Raw genomic sequence first — 17,407 nt, 5'->3', positions numbered from 1 at the left:
CCATTAGCTTTAATATTTCAAAAGCATTCTATGCGCGAGTCCCTATTAAAATTGTAGATTTTAAAACCACGATATTGATCCTTCCACTCAAATCTACAGAATTATAGTGTAGTCCCCAAAAATTTTGATCTAAAGTTGAACTTGTACAAGTCAGATGTTGAGCGAGTGGACACCAAGATGGTCGTCCTTCGATTTACAATGAAATTAAAGCTTTAACCCAGAAACAAGTCAACCCAAAAATTCCCAAGAAAAGAATGATGTTTCCCTGAAGATATTCTTCCTAAAAAAACTGAAAATTCCCTTAGAAAGCAAACAGAGAGAGCCAGCAAAAGTAACAAAAATCCCACAATGTAATTCAGAACCGAATCCCCCATGTGTTCTGTTCTTTCTATGTGCCCACAAAAATATCAAAACCCAATGCCCACAAAAATTTCTCCCTTAACTTTACAACCAAAATAAATAAAAATAAAAATAAAAACTTTAGCCCATATATTCCCATCTATTCATTCTGTCATCCCAAATGAAAATCAAACGCCAACAAATAAACCCCCAATTTCATCCAATCTCTAATTCTATCATCCCATCAAGGAGGAGGAGGCTTCCCACAACAAGAAGGTTCAACTCGCATTTTTCGATCCTTTTCTGAATCTCGACAATCCTGCTTCTTTTCTTTTTTATGTTATAACAATAAAGTTTCCCTGAAAACTCATGCATCAAAACCTCTTCGCCACTGTTTGAGAGGGCTAAAGGCTTGGAGTAGGAAGGAGTTTGTTGTGGACTATGCGGCAACCTATAAAGCCGTCTCCAATTGCTCGCCGCCACCCCGTACTCCTTCATCACCCAAACGTCAAAAAATTGTTCACAATTAGCCTCCCAAACACACAGGCATCCTCCCAAGACCACCAAATGTGTATTGTATTCGAATGCGCAAGATTTAATTTTAATCGGAAGTGCATGCACTCGAAATTTCTCGGTGCTGAGATCGAATGCGATAATGGCACTTGTTAACCCACTCCGATCAGCCACCCAATGCAAAGCACCGTTCAAGGAAGCCGAGCGATGCATATGCAAATACAAATCCTTGCGAGGCCATTTGTCTTCCACCTTTCTCCAAGAATTTCCTCCAAGACTATATACAAGATCACCAACTTCGGCGACACGTGCAAGATGTGGCCGGGGCTTCAAAATCCTTACAACCTTGTAGTTGTCGTTGATTTGGTCATACCCAAATGCTACTTTGAACACATAATCATCAGGAATTTCTATCGGCTTAAAGGGTAACTTTTTGTATTTTCTGATCAATGGATTCCAAATCACAATCTCATAATTGGGATATTTGTTTCTTTCTTCAATATTGGAGCAACAAAAGGGACAGGTATGGAGGCAAACCAGGCCGTTGCAATGGCCTTCAATTCTAATGAACGTATTTGTTGGATGGTTGAATGGCCAGTACGTATATCTCCACTGGCTCGCTGAACTGTTGCTTGTCGGAAAAGTTTACCGAGTAGTAAGTCTGTGGCAGAATTGCGTTGTTTGCATCTGCAATGAGAGCGCGTTCTCGGTTGGTCTCAATGGAGCGATTGAGGTGCATCTTGATGAAATCTGGGTCGTTGATTACAACAAACCATGCCTTGGAAACGCATTGAAAACGCAGCAGAGGTTTGACGAGTAGTAGAGAAAGTATTTCGGTGATGAGCTCTTGCGGGAGTATATTCGTCATTCTTCTGTCCTATAGGTTTTGCAAGTTTTGGCGGCCCAAGAAGTTAACCTGGAAAATATATGGTTGAGTGAAGTCCGTACAATGGGGTGATGGATTTTCCTGTAACAAAAGGCAATGATAGGACTAGTACAAGTATAAGACTAACACTGCAGGGGATGCGTGAGCAGCAGGGGAAGCAGTGGCAGTGGTTGTATGCAACACTGCAGGGGATGAGTCCAACTCCAACTCAACTCAACTCAACTCAATTCCTTAACATTTCCTAGGCTTCGGGCTGATAGATTGGTTTCTTATTCAAATTAATTATAAAATATCTTAAAGAGAGTTTTTAAATTAGGTTCTTGTGAGCATTTCAATTGACCCCTTCGTTTACAACTTCACTCCTCTGCTTTTCTGTGTTTCCCATCTGGAAGCGCTTATGGCCCAGACAGAAATGGAAAATAATTAGAAAAAAAAAAAAAAATTATATGGAAAAGGAAAGAAGAACAAAAAACAATTTCATACATATTGGCATTTTTCCTCTCTCCATAATATTTCTCTCTTTTTATTTCGATATAAAATGTTTTTAGCAAAAATTGATTTTAGGTTAAAGCAATACTCCTATAACAAATGAGAGATAACAATGTCAATGACGACAATGGCCGGCGAATTCTGGCTGTGGAGTCCGGCGACTTTCAGCAGATAGAGGCAACTTCTGGTAGCTTTCTTCTTAAATATTCACTGAATATTTCAAATATCCAAGAGTATTTTTGGAGAAAAGAAAGTTACAACTTTTACAAACATGTTGGATGTTGTTCCTAATATTACATGTACGTGATGCTGATGTGATGAGATGCCACATTTGGGTGTGTAGCAGATAAAAACCAAAAGCTAAAAAAAAAAAAAAAGAAGACTGCTAAGTTAAACATTAATCCCCTTTAATTTAATCTTACAAGAAACCAAATAAGTTCATGGAAGTTGATAAAACTCCACATCTTGTGAGAAAACTACATACAGAAAAACCCTAGAAAAAGTACCTTGTTAATGCATGCATACACGAAAATAAAAGACTTCAAAGGAAAACAAGAATCAAGGAACAGCAGATTATTGTGGTTTAAAAACACCCATATTGCATATAAAGTGCCTGCCCAGCTAAGCATAAGTGCAGCAATCATTACCTGCAAAATAATTCAGAACCCAGAAAAGAAAATTAACTTTACATAATAAACATGGCAAAAAACAGTGAAATTAACACCATTTTTTGAAAATGAAATGAAATTCAAAGTGAAATGAACACCATGACACGAGATTACTTGGATCAGTGAGAGTGATGAGAGCAGAGCTGATGAAGTCACAGTTCCAGCTGTTTTGGCCCATCTGTTTGTAGTAAAGATTCATGACAACGGAAGCATGGTGAATGAGGGTGTTGGGTAAAAAGCATGGGCCTCCTTCTTGTATCAGCTTGCAATCTTTCAGTTGATCGCAGGAGAAGTTGATGTTTGCTGTCAGTTCTGCATCGCTTGAAGAAGGCTTGGCAACACACCAACTACTATTCCCCTGCTACAACATTATAAGATGATGAAGTAAAGAACAATTCTCGATTGTGATGTCTTGAGGTTTATTAATGGTGTGAAATATTTGGTCTTGGATTTATTTGTACCTTTGCATTAGCATGCTTCAGAGGCCCTTCTGCCCAAAAACATAAACAAAGAGTGTAATTTGCATTACTTAAGCCAAGATCTATACCAGATGGCAAATCATTTGAAAAAAAACTACAAAAAATTATATTGTGCAGAAAAAGAAGTTGGCAGCAGATTCATGATAATTCCTTCCTGAACTTCAAGAATGGAGGGGTATAAAGAAAGAACTCATTGAGAGATACCACCATCTAGAATCAAACAAAGGATAACCAAAACATTGTTAAATTTGAGTAAAATAGTGATCTTTACTCCCATGCAGACCATTGAGGACCAGGGTCTTTTTTTTAAACTAAAAGGGCTGAAAGTGAATATCAAAATACCTATTTTATTTGGGCGTAACTATAATAACACTTTTTCACAAGAAACTAATGACAGAATGACGTAGATGGTGAAAACTGCAGACACTCCAAGCCATAGCCTGACTTACGCTCCCGTCATGACATCACGCTATACTTTCGGATGAACAATAAAACACATGTAACCAAAAGTTACTGCTAATTTTCTTTGGCTAATATTGCAGCTAGTTGCTCTGTTCTAGAGGTAAAAGTAAAACTCATGATTTCCATATCTTTTCCTCTGAAATCTCGCTGGTCGAACAAGCATTACAGAAAACCCATCACAAAGTTATCAAAGAAGCAAAATCCTTTAACATTTAAAATAAAAAATAAAAAATAAAAAACCCAACCCCATTTAGATAACTAGAAGAATTAATTAACAAGATGAAAAAAAAGAACAGAAAAAAAGGCATCATAATCAAGGAATGGCCCTTAGATACAAAGTGTATACACAAGATTAAGTATAAAGTTGCTACTCTAAAAAGGCAAAAGAGTGATACTTTTACCTGAATTGAGGGACAAAAGCAGAAGGAAAAGGAGGGGAATGGAACGTGAAAGAGCTGATTTAGCCATCTCTGCAGACTCTGTGAATGTGATTGTATGAAGATTCTGAAAAATCAATTAAATAATGGTGGGGGTTCACACTTCACATACATATATATAGTCTATATATAGATGATCACTTAATTGATATTCCCAGACTTAAATTTGTTACTTCCACTCCAGAGTTCAACCAATTATTAATCTATTTTAAACGGAAACAGTGTGAAAGTAGTGAAAACATCCTTGGCTGTAAAAATTAATTTCCTAAATGTTCAACGGTTGTTTCAATGGGAAATCTTTTGAATTAGAAGATGAAACGAAGGGGAAGATCCATGGCTGTAAAAATCACCTACGCTCGTGCTCACAATAGACGTTGTAAACGAAGGGGAAGACGCTGTAAAAATCATGACACGCAACAAGATATATGTAAAGGGTCTATATAAATGGTGGGACGTGGTCAAAGTCCACGCTATATACGGCTTAGAATGTAACTTATTTTAGTCAATTTTAACGTCAGTTAGTCACTAATTAATGTGGTATTTTAATTAAGTAACGGTAGAGTGGCCGGCTGGCCGGAAAGACATTGATCAATAACAGTAACGGTCACGGCCAATTATATATAATATATCCAATGAAATAAAATCATCAAAATAATATATAGGTCTTGATGATAAGGTTTTACCCAAGTGGTTATTGAAATTAATTGATCTTGATGATAAGGTTAGCAAAGCAAAGGACAAATTTTTCAATAATCATATGCTTAGTTAGTTTTATTAAAAATGCATGTAAAAATTACATGTTTTAAAGACAGAAGTGTGTTTAATAAACTAAATTATAAGAATTTACTATAACCCAATTTGGAGAAAAAATTTATTCCAAAACAAATGAGAAATGATAAACTAAATCATATGCTTCGTCATGGTATTATCAAAAGAGAAATGATACACATATTTGCACTTCCACACTCACACTCCTTAATGTGGGAATGAAAATTACCATTAGACACAAAATTTACTAATGATCTATTTAAAATCTAATTGTGATTTTCAATGCCACGTCAAATTGATAATCACATGTTTTCCAGTGCTGATGTCATATAGGGGTGAAAGCAGTTAATAACCCAAATTGCCACAAATTAACCGTTTTTTAAAAGAAATTTTTTTTAAAAAAAATCATAACAACGTCGTTTTTATGGTAATACAATAATGCCCTACTACATACGAAATCTTTTCTATATTTATATATATGCAAAAACCGCTAACCGTAACCGCATAGGCGGTTAGCGATTTTTTCAAACCCCTTCAAAAGTGATTAGCAGTTAGTGCGGTTAGTAACCGCCCGCCCTTTTAGCCCTGAATTGCCAAAGGCAATGTAGAATGCAAAAGTTATCTAAAGTGGCCGGTTTGCCTAAAAAGAAAGAAATACTTTATGAGGGTCCCAATTTCGGTTTTGGTTTGAATCTTAAATCTTAATCTTTATAATCAAACATGATACTAATTGTTTCATATATTGCTATAAACCTTTTTTTTTGTTTTTTTTGTTTTTTTTTTTTTTTTTAACTAAAAAAAAAAAAAAAATCAGAGTGGTCAATTAGAGTAACTATATATTATACTTGGACATGATCATAGTAGTATCGGCTCGTTGGAAACTGCACAAGAAGGGCCTAGACGATGAGAGTCGCAGGAGCTCATTTAAGTCCGATTGAGTTATAATCTAACCCAACTCTATAAGGACAGATATAGGACCAAAAAGGGCTAATACTAATCAGGTTTAAAAATTTTCTTTACGGGAGTCGAACCCCACCCTAATACTTGTTTAACCACTTAAGAATTTCTTTGAGATATATGGCCATAACTTACCTATTGTTTTTCATGACTGCACTTTTACAGTTCACTAAGTCTTTTACATGACCCGAAAATGTTTAGCAAAACAAACATTATATTTAAGTGATGTGAGATGATATATGGGGGTTACTAATTGGAAAATTTTTATTTTCTTTTTTCTATAATTTTCAGAATTTTTTAGATTATGGCTTTCTTTCTCTAGTACTCACGTTGACTCTATGCGGACGAAGTGCTCTTCACTTTTTTGGCGAAAAACTTCCTTTTACGGAGCTCTGTTAGGAATGCTCTAAATGATGTTGATCGATATTAAAATTAAGGGTAATAATTTGTATTCACAGGTTAGGTTTGGGTCGTGTGAAGACATATATATAAGACTATATCGGTCAATTCTAACCTTTTAATTTTGTATTGAATTTGTATCGGAGTTCTCGGGTCATTTCAAAAATTGGTTGTTATTATATATGTCATTGTGAGTCGATTTGAAGCAATGTATATAAGACTATATAAGGTCAACACATCACAAACCCACAATGATAGAGACAAGATTAGAGTTAGATAGGCTTTAATAGTTTTTTTTTTTTTTTTTTTTTGAATTGGGATTCATTAAACGAGCTAAAAAGCTCAGCTTTCAGATAATATAATAGAGAGCACACTCGGAGGAAACAACTCCCGCCATTCTTGCGTAGCATCATACCCGAGACCCAGCTTGGCCAGTTGGTGGGCAGCACCATTTGCAGATCTGCCAACATGATGAATACCCCACCCATTCCAGTTTTGCAGTCTCTCCTTTGCAGCATTCACTACCTGTCCATATGAAGTCCAACATCCATCTTCCCTTTGCAGCATTTGAACAACTTCTAATGAGTCCCCTTCAAACAGAACATGCCGCAATTCCAGCCTTTGAGCCAACTTCACTGCTTCCCATGCTGCAATGGCCTCGGCCATGGTTGGGTCCTGTATATACTCTTTGCGTGTGCAGAACATGGCAACAGCTCCTCCGTCATGATCCCGAACCACTACACCCACTCCCATTCTGTTCCTTAAAACCATGTAATCATCGTTTATCTGGCCGTACCCAAATGCTAATTCTAAATCATCTTCCATGACTTTTTATTATTATTTAAAATAAAAATAAAAATAAAAAACTACAAAACAAAACCTTTCACTTTCACATACAAAAAACTTAAAACTTTTTTTTTTTTACTTTACTTTATATAACATCAATCATATTTTATTACTATTAAAGAAAAGAACTCGCCTCAAAAAGCTTTACTAAACACAAATTAGTGTTTTGAGATTTGAGTTGTTTTGCGTAACAATCAAAAAGCATGCGTTTGAATTAAACAAATCAGCAAATTAGAGTCTATCAGAAAACAAAAATCCATTGCTATAAATCAACTTCATCTGTGCAATTGTTATTGAAAAAAAAAAAATTATGAAATATCTTAAGAGATATTTAGCTCTATCCAAATTAATCATAAAATATCTTAAGAGATAATTTTATTTGAAAATTAGGTTCTTTTGAGCATTTGAATTGACCCCTGTGAGCCCCTAGTTCACTCCTCTGCTTTTCTGTGTTTCCCATCTGGAAGCGATAATGGCCCAGACTGAAATGCTTATAGCCTAGACTACTATGTATACCATCTACGTTCAATTTAAATGGAAAATAATTAGAAATATATATATAAGCCATTATCATATAGTATATATAGTAGCTAGAGTTAAGGTCGAATATTAGAGGATCCAACATCAAACGTTTGATCAATAAGCCAAAAGTTAATGTTGAAATAATGATGATGTGGGAATAATAGCGGAAGCAAGAGAGGGAATGAACATAAAGAACTTACGGGTGGTTCGGTGTTAGACACCTACGTCCACCACTCGGAATACCCCTAAGGGCTACATTGTGCTCATTAACTTTTTTTTGTCTACAATACAAAGGTCCCTATTTATAGGGTAATGTCTAAATACAAGTTTGGTAATCAAATCCCTTTGATTTGATTACAATCTCAATATATGATTACAATCAACCCATAAATAGAGAATATTTCAATATCAACATAATTATGGAATATATGGAAAATATAATATATTTTCCATATATTCTAACATCCCCCCTCAAACTCAAGGTGGAATATTTTGGAACCTTGAGTTTGAAATCCGAAACAATGATGACGGCGGTGGTGAAGGTGGGGAACGGGCCGTAGATGATGACGACTGCCGAAGGAGATAGAGGCTGGCGGGCAGCCAGCGACGGCAGTAGGTGGCTGGTGAATGCAGATTCAAAAGGGCCAACAATGGGCCAAACTCGAAAAAGGGCCGACAACGGGCCAGGGCTGACAACAAGCCAAACTTCAAAAGGGGGCCGACAACGGGCTAAGGCTGACAACGAGTCAAACTTCAAAAGGGGCCGACAACGGGCCAGGGCTGACAACGAGCCGAACTTCAAAAGGGGCCGACAACGGGCCAAGGCTGACAATGAGCCAAACTTAAAAGAAAAAAATGAGCCCACTTGGGCGGTTATTAGATCGGCGCACCGAACCTGACAGGCTCGTGGCGCGCGTGATGTGGTCCACTTGGACCGCTTCTTCTTCCTTTTTTTTTTTTCTTTTTTTTTTCACTCGGCTGAAACCTTCTTTTTCTTTTCTTCCTCTTCTTTTCTTCCTTTTCTTTTCTTTCTTTTCTCTCTCCTCACTCCACGCCACACGCAGCACCCTTTTTTTTTTTTTTTTTTACTTGGCTGAAACCTTCTTTTTCTTTTCTCACTTTTCTTTTCTTTCTTTTCTCTCTCTTCACTCCACGCCACACGCAGCACGTTTTTTTTTTTTTTTTCACGCCTCTTGTCCCTTCTTTCTTTTCTTTCTCTTTCCTCCATTCACCAGTTTCTCTACGCCTGTCTGAGATGGCCATGCATGACTAGAGGAAAGGACGCTGGCATAACCGGAGGAGTAGATCTAGACGGCGCAGAAGCCGAAGACTAAGGCCGGCAATGGTGGAAGCACTGGTTGCAGGGAGATTTGTGGCGGTGAATCGTGGAACCGTGGACAGCCAGCAGTGCCACGGCTGCTTCTGGAGTGACTTGCTGGCAGTGGAAGGTGTCGTTCGGCAGTGACAATGGCTATGGAAGGCGTCGTTTGGGAGTGGGATGACGTCGGAGAAGGCCAGACGATGGCGCGGCTCTGTCGGATGGAAGGTAGGCTGAATTGGCTGTTGCTGACTGGTGGTGGGCTTTGTTGTGGTTGTCGGCAAACAGTTGACTTGATCTTGTGATGGCAGGTTGGATCGAACGATTGTTATGGAAAACAATCGGATTGACAGACAGAAACATGCTTGAGGAAAAGAAATATGAGATAAATTGAACTGCAAAACATAAGAAAAATAATTTGAGCCCACAAAGAAAGTGGCTCTGATACCATGTTGAAATAATGATGATGTGGGAATAATAGCGGAAGCAAGAGAGGGAATGAACATAAAGAACTTACGGGTGGTTTTTTTATTTTTTTATTTTTTTTTTATTTTTTTTATTTCCAATGAACCCTAATAAACTTAGCAAACCCACCTCTCAAAGCTAATAACAACCTTAATAAACACTCGGCTTACTACACTTATGTAGTCTATGACTAGGTTTAATATTATTTCAACGTGATTTTTTTTTTTAAAACAAAAAACATCGAGTATTAGTCAGAATCATTAATGATTTAGATAATGACGTGGATCTTAGCATTCACTGCAAATCAAAGGAACATGATCGTGGTTTCCACACACTCAAAACATATGGCTTCTACAAGTTTAACTTTAAACGAATATTTTTTTTTGAAATACACTATATTTTTGTAGAATTCAGTGGAAAAATCAATGTTGTGGTTTTAGATCGGGAATAGTGCACATAATGCTTTTGGAATATTAGAGGTAATGGTACATGTAAATGAGCAATGTTATAAACCACATCGGATGATTTTAAGTCATTTACACATTAGGTTTAATATTCCAAAAGCATTCTATGTGCGAGTCCCTATTAAAATTGTAGATTCTAAAACCACGATATTGATCCTTCCATTCAAATCTACAGAATTATAGTGTAGTCCCCAAAAATTTTGATCTAAAGTTGAACTTGTACAAGTCAGATGTTGAGCGAGTGGTCACCAAGATGGTCGTCCTTCGATTTGCAATGAAATTAAGCTTTAACCCAGAAACAAGTCAACCCAAAAATTCCCAAGAAAATAATGATGTTTCCCTGAAGATATTCTTCCTAAAAAAACTGAAAGTTCCCTTAGAAAGCAAACAGAGAGAGCCAGCAAAAGTAACAAAAATCCCACAATGTAATTCAGAACCGAATCCTCCATGGCTCCATGTGTTCTGTTCTTTCTATAAATGTGCCCACAAAAATCTCTCCCAAAACTTTACAACCAAAATAAAAACTTTATTCATTCTATCATCCCAAATGAAAATCAAAAGCCAACAAATAAACCCACAAATTTATCCAATCTCTAATTCGAAACACCCACGACAATTGCTATCAATTACCATCAAAATGCCCAAAACATTTGTCAACCAAAAAGATGATAAAAGAACACAGTGCATATATTGATCAACTCAATGTCAATGGTCAAGCTCCCCATCAAGGAGAAGGAGGCTTCCCACAACAACAATGTTCAAGTCGCATTTTTCGATACTTTTCTGAATCTCAACAATCCTGCTTCTCTTCTTTTTTATGTTATACCAATAAAGTTTCCCTGAGTACTCATGCATCAAAACCTCTTTGCCGTTGTTTGAGAGGGCTACAGGCATGGCGTAGGAAGGAGTTTGTTGCGAACCCTGCGGCAACCTATAAAGCAGTGTCCAATTGCTCGCCGCCACCCCGTACTCCTTCATCACCCAAACGTCAAAAAATTGTTGACAATTAGCCTCCCAAACACACAGGCATCCTCCCAAGACCACCAAATGTGTATTGTATTCTAAAAAGTTAATTTCAATCGGAAGCGCATGGACTCGAAATTTCTCCGTGCTGAGATCGAATGCGATAATGGCACTTGTTAACCCCCGCCTCCGACCAGCCACCCAATGCAAAGCACCGTTCAAGGAAGCCGACAAATTCATATTCAAATACAAATCCTTGCGAGGCCATTTGTCTTCCACCTTTCTCCAGGAATTTCCTCTAAGACTATATACATGATGGCAAACTTCGGAGACACTTGCAAGAAGGGGCTTCAAAATCCTTACAACCTTGTAGTCGTCGTTGATTTGGTCATACCCAAATGCTAGTTTTAACTCATAATCATCAGGATTTTCTATGGGCTTAAAGGGTAACTTTTTGTATTTTCTGATCAATGGATTCCAAATCACAATCTCATTGGGATATTTGTTTCTTTCTTCAATATTGGAGCAACAAAAGGGACAGATATGAAGGCAAATCAGGCCGTTGCAATGGCCTACAATTTTAATGAACCTTGTTGTTGGATGGTTGAATGGCGGGCAGATCTCCATCGGCTCACTGAACCGTTTATTGTCGGAAAAGTTTACCAAGTAGTAAGAGTGCGGCAGAATGCCGTTGTTTGCATCTGCAATGAGAGCGCGTTCTCTGTTGGTCTCAATGGAGCGATTGAGGTGCATCTTGATGAAATCTGGGTCGTTGATTGTGACAAACCATGCCTTGGAAACGCATTGAAAACGCATCAGAGGTTTGACGAGCAGTAGAGAAAGAATTTCGGTGATGAGCTCTTGCGGGAGTATATTCGTCATTCTTCTGTTCTATAGATTTTGCCAGTTTTGGCGGCCGAAGGAGTTAACCTGGAAAATATATGATTGAGTGAAGTCGGTACTATTGGAATAACCTCCTCAATTTTGAATACACAGGATAAAGCAAGTAGAAATAAAGCTGCAGATTAATTTAAATGAAATATTGAATAATATCTTCTTTAATATTCAAAGCGGTATAATGTCAACAAACTTATCTTTTATTTAAGTTTGTTACATTTGAAATTTATCGGTCCTCATGATAGGCCGAAATAACAGTTTACTTCCTGAAATCAATTTTCATGCTATAAAGACAGATGTCAGTTTAATAAAAAAGAGTAACCCAATTTTCTCCAACTTAATTTGAAGGAAAACGTTGTCACAATGTATTAATTTGAATGTTGTTTTTATTTATTTTTCAATTGTTAGAACATGTGACCGTCAAATTCTCGTAAAATGCTATCAAATCGTAGCGAGGAAAATGAAAATGAGAAAGGGTTACCACACAGAGTAAAATTTTGAGGATAAAAGAGATTATGTTAATCTACTGAAGCAGTATAACTTGGAGTGCGGACTAATGTGTAATCTTAGTTGGGGTCTTAAAATGATGTGAAAAATCCAAGTTGTCATTTTTTAAAGTAAAAAATTAATAATAACATATGTCATGTTTTTATTGGATATAACAGTGACAAAGTAACAGATTTTGTTAAGTTACTTCACGAAAATTGATTTCATGAAGTAAATTGTTATTTTGGCTCACTCTAATAACCTATAAATTATTTTTTATACTATAGGGAGTGATTTGTAATTTAGGCCAACCACAATGACCAATTTTGCATTTATCCCATAAAATAGAGAGTCATTTCTATAAGGATGTGGTGTAAAACTTTATTTTACAGCATTCAAAAGAAATTTGACACATCATGTAAAAATACCAAATAAAATAGAGATGAAAACACTTTTTTTTTTGAAACATATCATACTCATTCATTGATAAAAGTTGCGAGCCTAAAGCTCTTACAAACAGAGCAAAAAGCTCAGAAGTAAGTCATAGCCGAAGCTAAAAATACAATCATCAACAACAGACCAAATCAATCAAAACACAGCATCCGCTAACCTATGACTAAATATCAGATTGAAAACTTAGATCTGTATCAAACAGACACCATCTAATGCATAGGCAACGCTTATTCCTCGGCCTTAAGAGCAAAACCCTCAAACCGATACTTATTCCTCGGCCTTGAGAGCAAAACCTCCAAGCTGATACTTATTCCTCGGCCTTGAGAGCAAAACCCATAAGCCGATACTCATCCTCCTCGACTTCAAAGCCAGGATAAGTTTCACATCCACAACCCAAAGGTTTGGACCAGTAATATTGGGCAGCAACCGGGCGCAACAAAGTAGGAGGAGAAAGCCTTATTACAAGCATAAATAAAACCATACAGGGAAATAAAGGAAACAATAAAACTAATGCAGGAAAAGAAATTACAGCAAATAAAACCAACTATAGGGGAACTCAAAGGAAATACAAAACAGAAAAACAACAAAACAAGAAAATAAATGCGAAAAACACGCAAAGCGGGTCACGGCAGCCGGAGGAGGCCGATCGCGAGCTAGCTGGTAACCGCCACGGAAAGTGGCACAAAAAGCTTGGGGCGGGAGGGGCGCGTGAAAAGACCCAACAACGAGCGGTGAGCAGCGAAGCGAGCACGGAGGAGATCGGCGGCACACACAAACAAATAGGGAGGGGGAGAGTTTGAGTGAAAACCCCCAAAAGCAATACCTACCGAGAGAGAACACAAGCACAACAGAACAGAAAACACCAAAGACAGAAACAAACCTAAAACAAAAATCGGGAAGCAAGGAAGGGAGGAGGGATGCAGGCAACGAGCATCCCTCTTCCCCTGAGGCGGCAGCACTCTGGAGGGGGGCTTGAGATGAAAACACTCTATCCTTAATTCAAATCAATCCCATGAAATATTTACAAGGATGTAGTGTAAAACTCTATTTTACAGCCTTCAATGAAAATTTGACACATCAGGTAAAAATACCAAACATAATAGAAATGGAAACACTTCTCCTTAATTCAAATCAATCCCAATGCCCACCACCCTCCACCCACCTCTAAGCCCCCGACACCAGAGTCTCCAAAACCAATCAAGATGATGGCTTTGAAGGATTTTTCAATTGGTATTTTATTTATAGGGTATTTTATCAAGATAAATAAAATTATTTGGTGTGAAGGGTTATATTATTTTTTATTGTTCCAAGCTTAGCTGCCTGCTTCATATTCGATGGTGCAAAACACACAATTTACATGACCTGATTGAAGTAACTTTTTAAAAAAAGGTAATAATCCTTCAATTTCCTCTGTAATTTTTGTCCATTTGTTGGCAGTTGGCAAAGGAGAGTCAAACGAGACAAAGCATCAACTTGATCCCTTCAATTTCTTTTGAAAAGAATAGCCACACATCTGCTTCCGAAGAGAAAGGAAGGCAATTTCCTCTCTTTTTTTTCATCTCTTTGCATTAATAAACCCTTTAAAATCAAGTTTAATGATTGAACAATATTTCCACATTTAAGTATCAAATGCAAAAATTGGTACAAAATAAAGTATGAAAAGGCTTTCTTTAACGAAGAAAATATATATATAAGCCATTATCATATAGTATAGTCGAACGTTCGTAGCTAGAGTGAAGGTCGAACGTTCGAGGATCCAACATCGAACATTCCTCATTAGGGTTTTTGCTCGAACGTTCGATCACTAAGCTAAATGTTAAAATTCTTATTTCTAATGAACCCTAATGAACTTAGAAAACCCATTAGCCCTCCAAAAGCTACTCAGAACCTTAGTAAATACTCGGCTTAATACACTTACGTTGTCTATGATTGGGTTTAATATTATTTCAACGTAGAAACACTGAGTATTAGTAAGAATGATTAATGATTTAGATAATGACGTGAATCCTAGCCTTCATTGTAAACCAAATGTGACCGTCAAATTCTCGCAAAATGCTCCTAAATCGTGGCGAGGAAAATAAAAATGAGAGAGGGTTAGAGTAAAATTTTTGGGATAAAAGAGATTATGTTAATTTACTGAAGCAGTATGACTTGGAGTGGGGACTGATGTGTAATCTTAGCTGGTGTCTTAAAATGATGTGAAAAATCCTAGTTATCATTTTTTGCCAATCTCTAAGGGTGGCCTTATAGCTACCCCTCATTTGGTGGGAGTGGCCAAATGAGGGTGATTGTGATGCCACCCCCACCACTAGGGAGTGGCCTGTGTGGTCGAAGTGTACAACCGGTTGCGATTAGTGGTTATTATCATTAACTTAACTGGTAACCGTGTCTTAGGTAGTTATCAAATTTCCGTAAGTGCAATTAGCTGTTTTAAAATAATTGCCGGTTAGCGGTTATTGAAACTCAAAACCACACCGCATAACTGCTTTTAGAAATTGGTCATTTGGGCCTATTTTGGTGTTTTGGGAATTCCTTGAGCATATTTTAGATTTTTTTGCACTTTTTTAAATAATTAGAAGGCTATAAGGACAAGCACGAAAAAGTCACCCAAAACGGTCTAAGGCACCAATCCAATTTGTATAACTTCTTGAAAGACTCAATGAATTTACTCTCCATACCCTCACTAGCACTACTACTAATTTTAGGAATTAGATTAAGGAGCTTGAAACTACTGAATATTATTATAATTATTTATGAATAAAGATTAGTTTCATTAAACTCATAACGAAAGCTCTATATCCAAAACATCAAAACGTCATTATTTTGTATAAATATCAATTTCATTATTTTGTGTGTGTCCATATATATATATATATAAAAGGATACAACGATTAGCTGTTATTAAGCAGTTAATAACCACTCACATGCACACTCCTACTGTGTAGCCACTCCAAGCAAATGGGAGTGGCCCGAGTGGCCAACCCACCTCTCATGTCGGAGGATTTTAAATTTATATTTATAATTTTAACATATAACGTTTTGCACGAGTATGAGGTTTATCCTATAAAAATGAATATATGAAGTGAACTTGACTTAGAAGAGTCAAGTGGTTTCCTTGTCATTTGATAAACGGTTTTATTCCATTGTTCGTTAAACGTTTTTCTTGTAGTGTACATCATGGCATTTTTAGAATTATTATTTTTTAAAAAAAGAAAAAAAAATATTTGATATGAATTAAAACCTTTAGAAGTAAATCTACAAAATTTTTTAATATACAAGAAGTGAGATTAAAAAATCCGATGAAGACCAAATTGCCCTTATTGTACGCTTATCCTATTCCTCTCATCCACTCCTTTTTTTTCGTTATAAAGCTGTGTTTATTTTGGGCGCCAAACCCATTTCATTTTCCCATTCCTCATAACAACTCTCTCTGTCTCTGATAAAGAAAACCAGAAGCCAATCTCTGAATTCTATCTCTCAAGAAACCGAGTAATCTTCTTTTTCGTATTTTAACGAATATGGAAGGCGCGGCACAGAAAATGCTTGAATTTCATGCCAATACTCTGGCTTTTGAACATAAGATGCAAGCCCTGATGCGCGAATGCAAAAAGGGAATCAAGAAATATGGAGATCGTCTTAGAAAGAGGAGTTTCGGCGAGTGGAGAAAAGTGCTTGATATATATAATGAAGAATCTGGGGTTCTGCTTTCAATGAAGGTTCAAGCTGTTGATGCTGGGATTAAGCTCTCCCGCCTCCTAATTGATTTTGTGTTTATGATGACGAGGCAAGATGAGTTGGCAGAAAAGATTTGGAAATTCAAGTCTGCGCTCAAATGGGTAACCGAAGATGGGAATTTCAATTCCATGGTGATTGATAAGGTTCTCACACTACTGGAAATGGCTGACGGAGAAGTGAGTGAGATGAAAAGATCCAGGGAGCGAAAGAATAAAGGAAAGGCGGTTTTAATCGATGACGGCAATAAAGAGGAAAGGTCGAGCAGAAGAAGTCGATTCGACGAACTCCTTGATCACTTCTTTGAGCAAATTATTTATCAACTCCTTGATCAATTTCTTGAAGTAGTTCTGCGTTTAGAATCCATTTTAAGTCACCGGAATCTTGCGGCAGATTCGCAGAAGTTAACGGTGGAATGCAGTCTGAATCAATTTGAGGAGGTTCTGGAATGGATAAGAGGAGATATCATAACATTGAAGAAAATGTTTCCGTCAAAATTAGAGATTGAAGAGGACGCCAAGATGACCGAAACCAGGAACTTGGTGGAGTCGGAGATTGATGAATTGTGGAGCGGAGCGCTGGATCAGTTGTCGCTAGAGAAGGACGAAGACGACAATTTTATCCATAGGGTCAGAGCAAAATTTGAGAGAGAAAATGGAATGCATACTATGTTGGAAAACGACGAAATTGAATTCTATAGTGAAGACGATGATGAGGCCGGTGATGTTCAGATGAGATCCTCTTGTTTGTTTTCTTGTTGCGAGGGCGGAAGTAGAGCAAGGGCAGTCTAGATTGAATGATGAAGGTGTGGAGTTGCCAGAATCAGCATCAGAGACGGAGGTTGAAGCGAAGAAGCCATGAAAG

At 37.2% G+C, this 17,407-nt stretch overlaps 3 protein-coding genes across 3 annotated transcripts; all 3 read right to left on the bottom strand.

Moving 5' to 3' along the window:
- Positions 1-555: 555 nt before the first annotated feature.
- Positions 556-1,720, bottom strand: LOC132169417 (F-box protein CPR1-like). Its single transcript, XM_059580453.1, has 2 exons — positions 1,479-1,720; positions 556-1,294 (listed from the first exon to the last, which is right to left on the bottom strand). Exons 1-2 carry the CDS (start codon positions 1,718-1,720, stop codon positions 556-558), a joined length of 981 nt encoding a protein of 326 aa, XP_059436436.1.
- Positions 1,721-2,848: 1,128 nt separating this feature from the next.
- LOC132169416 (glucan endo-1,3-beta-D-glucosidase-like) lies at positions 2,849-4,311 on the bottom strand. Its single transcript, XM_059580452.1, has 4 exons — positions 4,238-4,311; positions 3,357-3,385; positions 3,010-3,253; positions 2,849-2,874 (listed from the first exon to the last, which is right to left on the bottom strand). Exons 1-4 carry the CDS (start codon positions 4,302-4,304, stop codon positions 2,849-2,851), a joined length of 366 nt encoding a protein of 121 aa, XP_059436435.1. The 5' UTR covers positions 4,305-4,311.
- A 6,406-nt stretch (positions 4,312-10,717) lies between these two features.
- Positions 10,718-11,857, bottom strand: LOC132169415 (F-box protein CPR1-like). The gene has a single exon (XM_059580451.1). The coding sequence runs from the start codon at positions 11,855-11,857 to the stop codon at positions 10,718-10,720; it is 1,140 nt and encodes a 379-aa protein (XP_059436434.1).
- Between the last annotated feature and the right edge of the window lie 5,550 nt (positions 11,858-17,407).

Source organism: Corylus avellana, chromosome ca2 (genome assembly GCF_901000735.1).
Source record: "Corylus avellana chromosome ca2, CavTom2PMs-1.0".
Lineage (NCBI taxonomy): Eukaryota > Viridiplantae > Streptophyta > Magnoliopsida > Fagales > Betulaceae > Corylus > Corylus avellana.
Note: the sequence above shows the minus strand (reverse complement) of the source record. Positions and strands in the feature narration are given on the sequence as shown.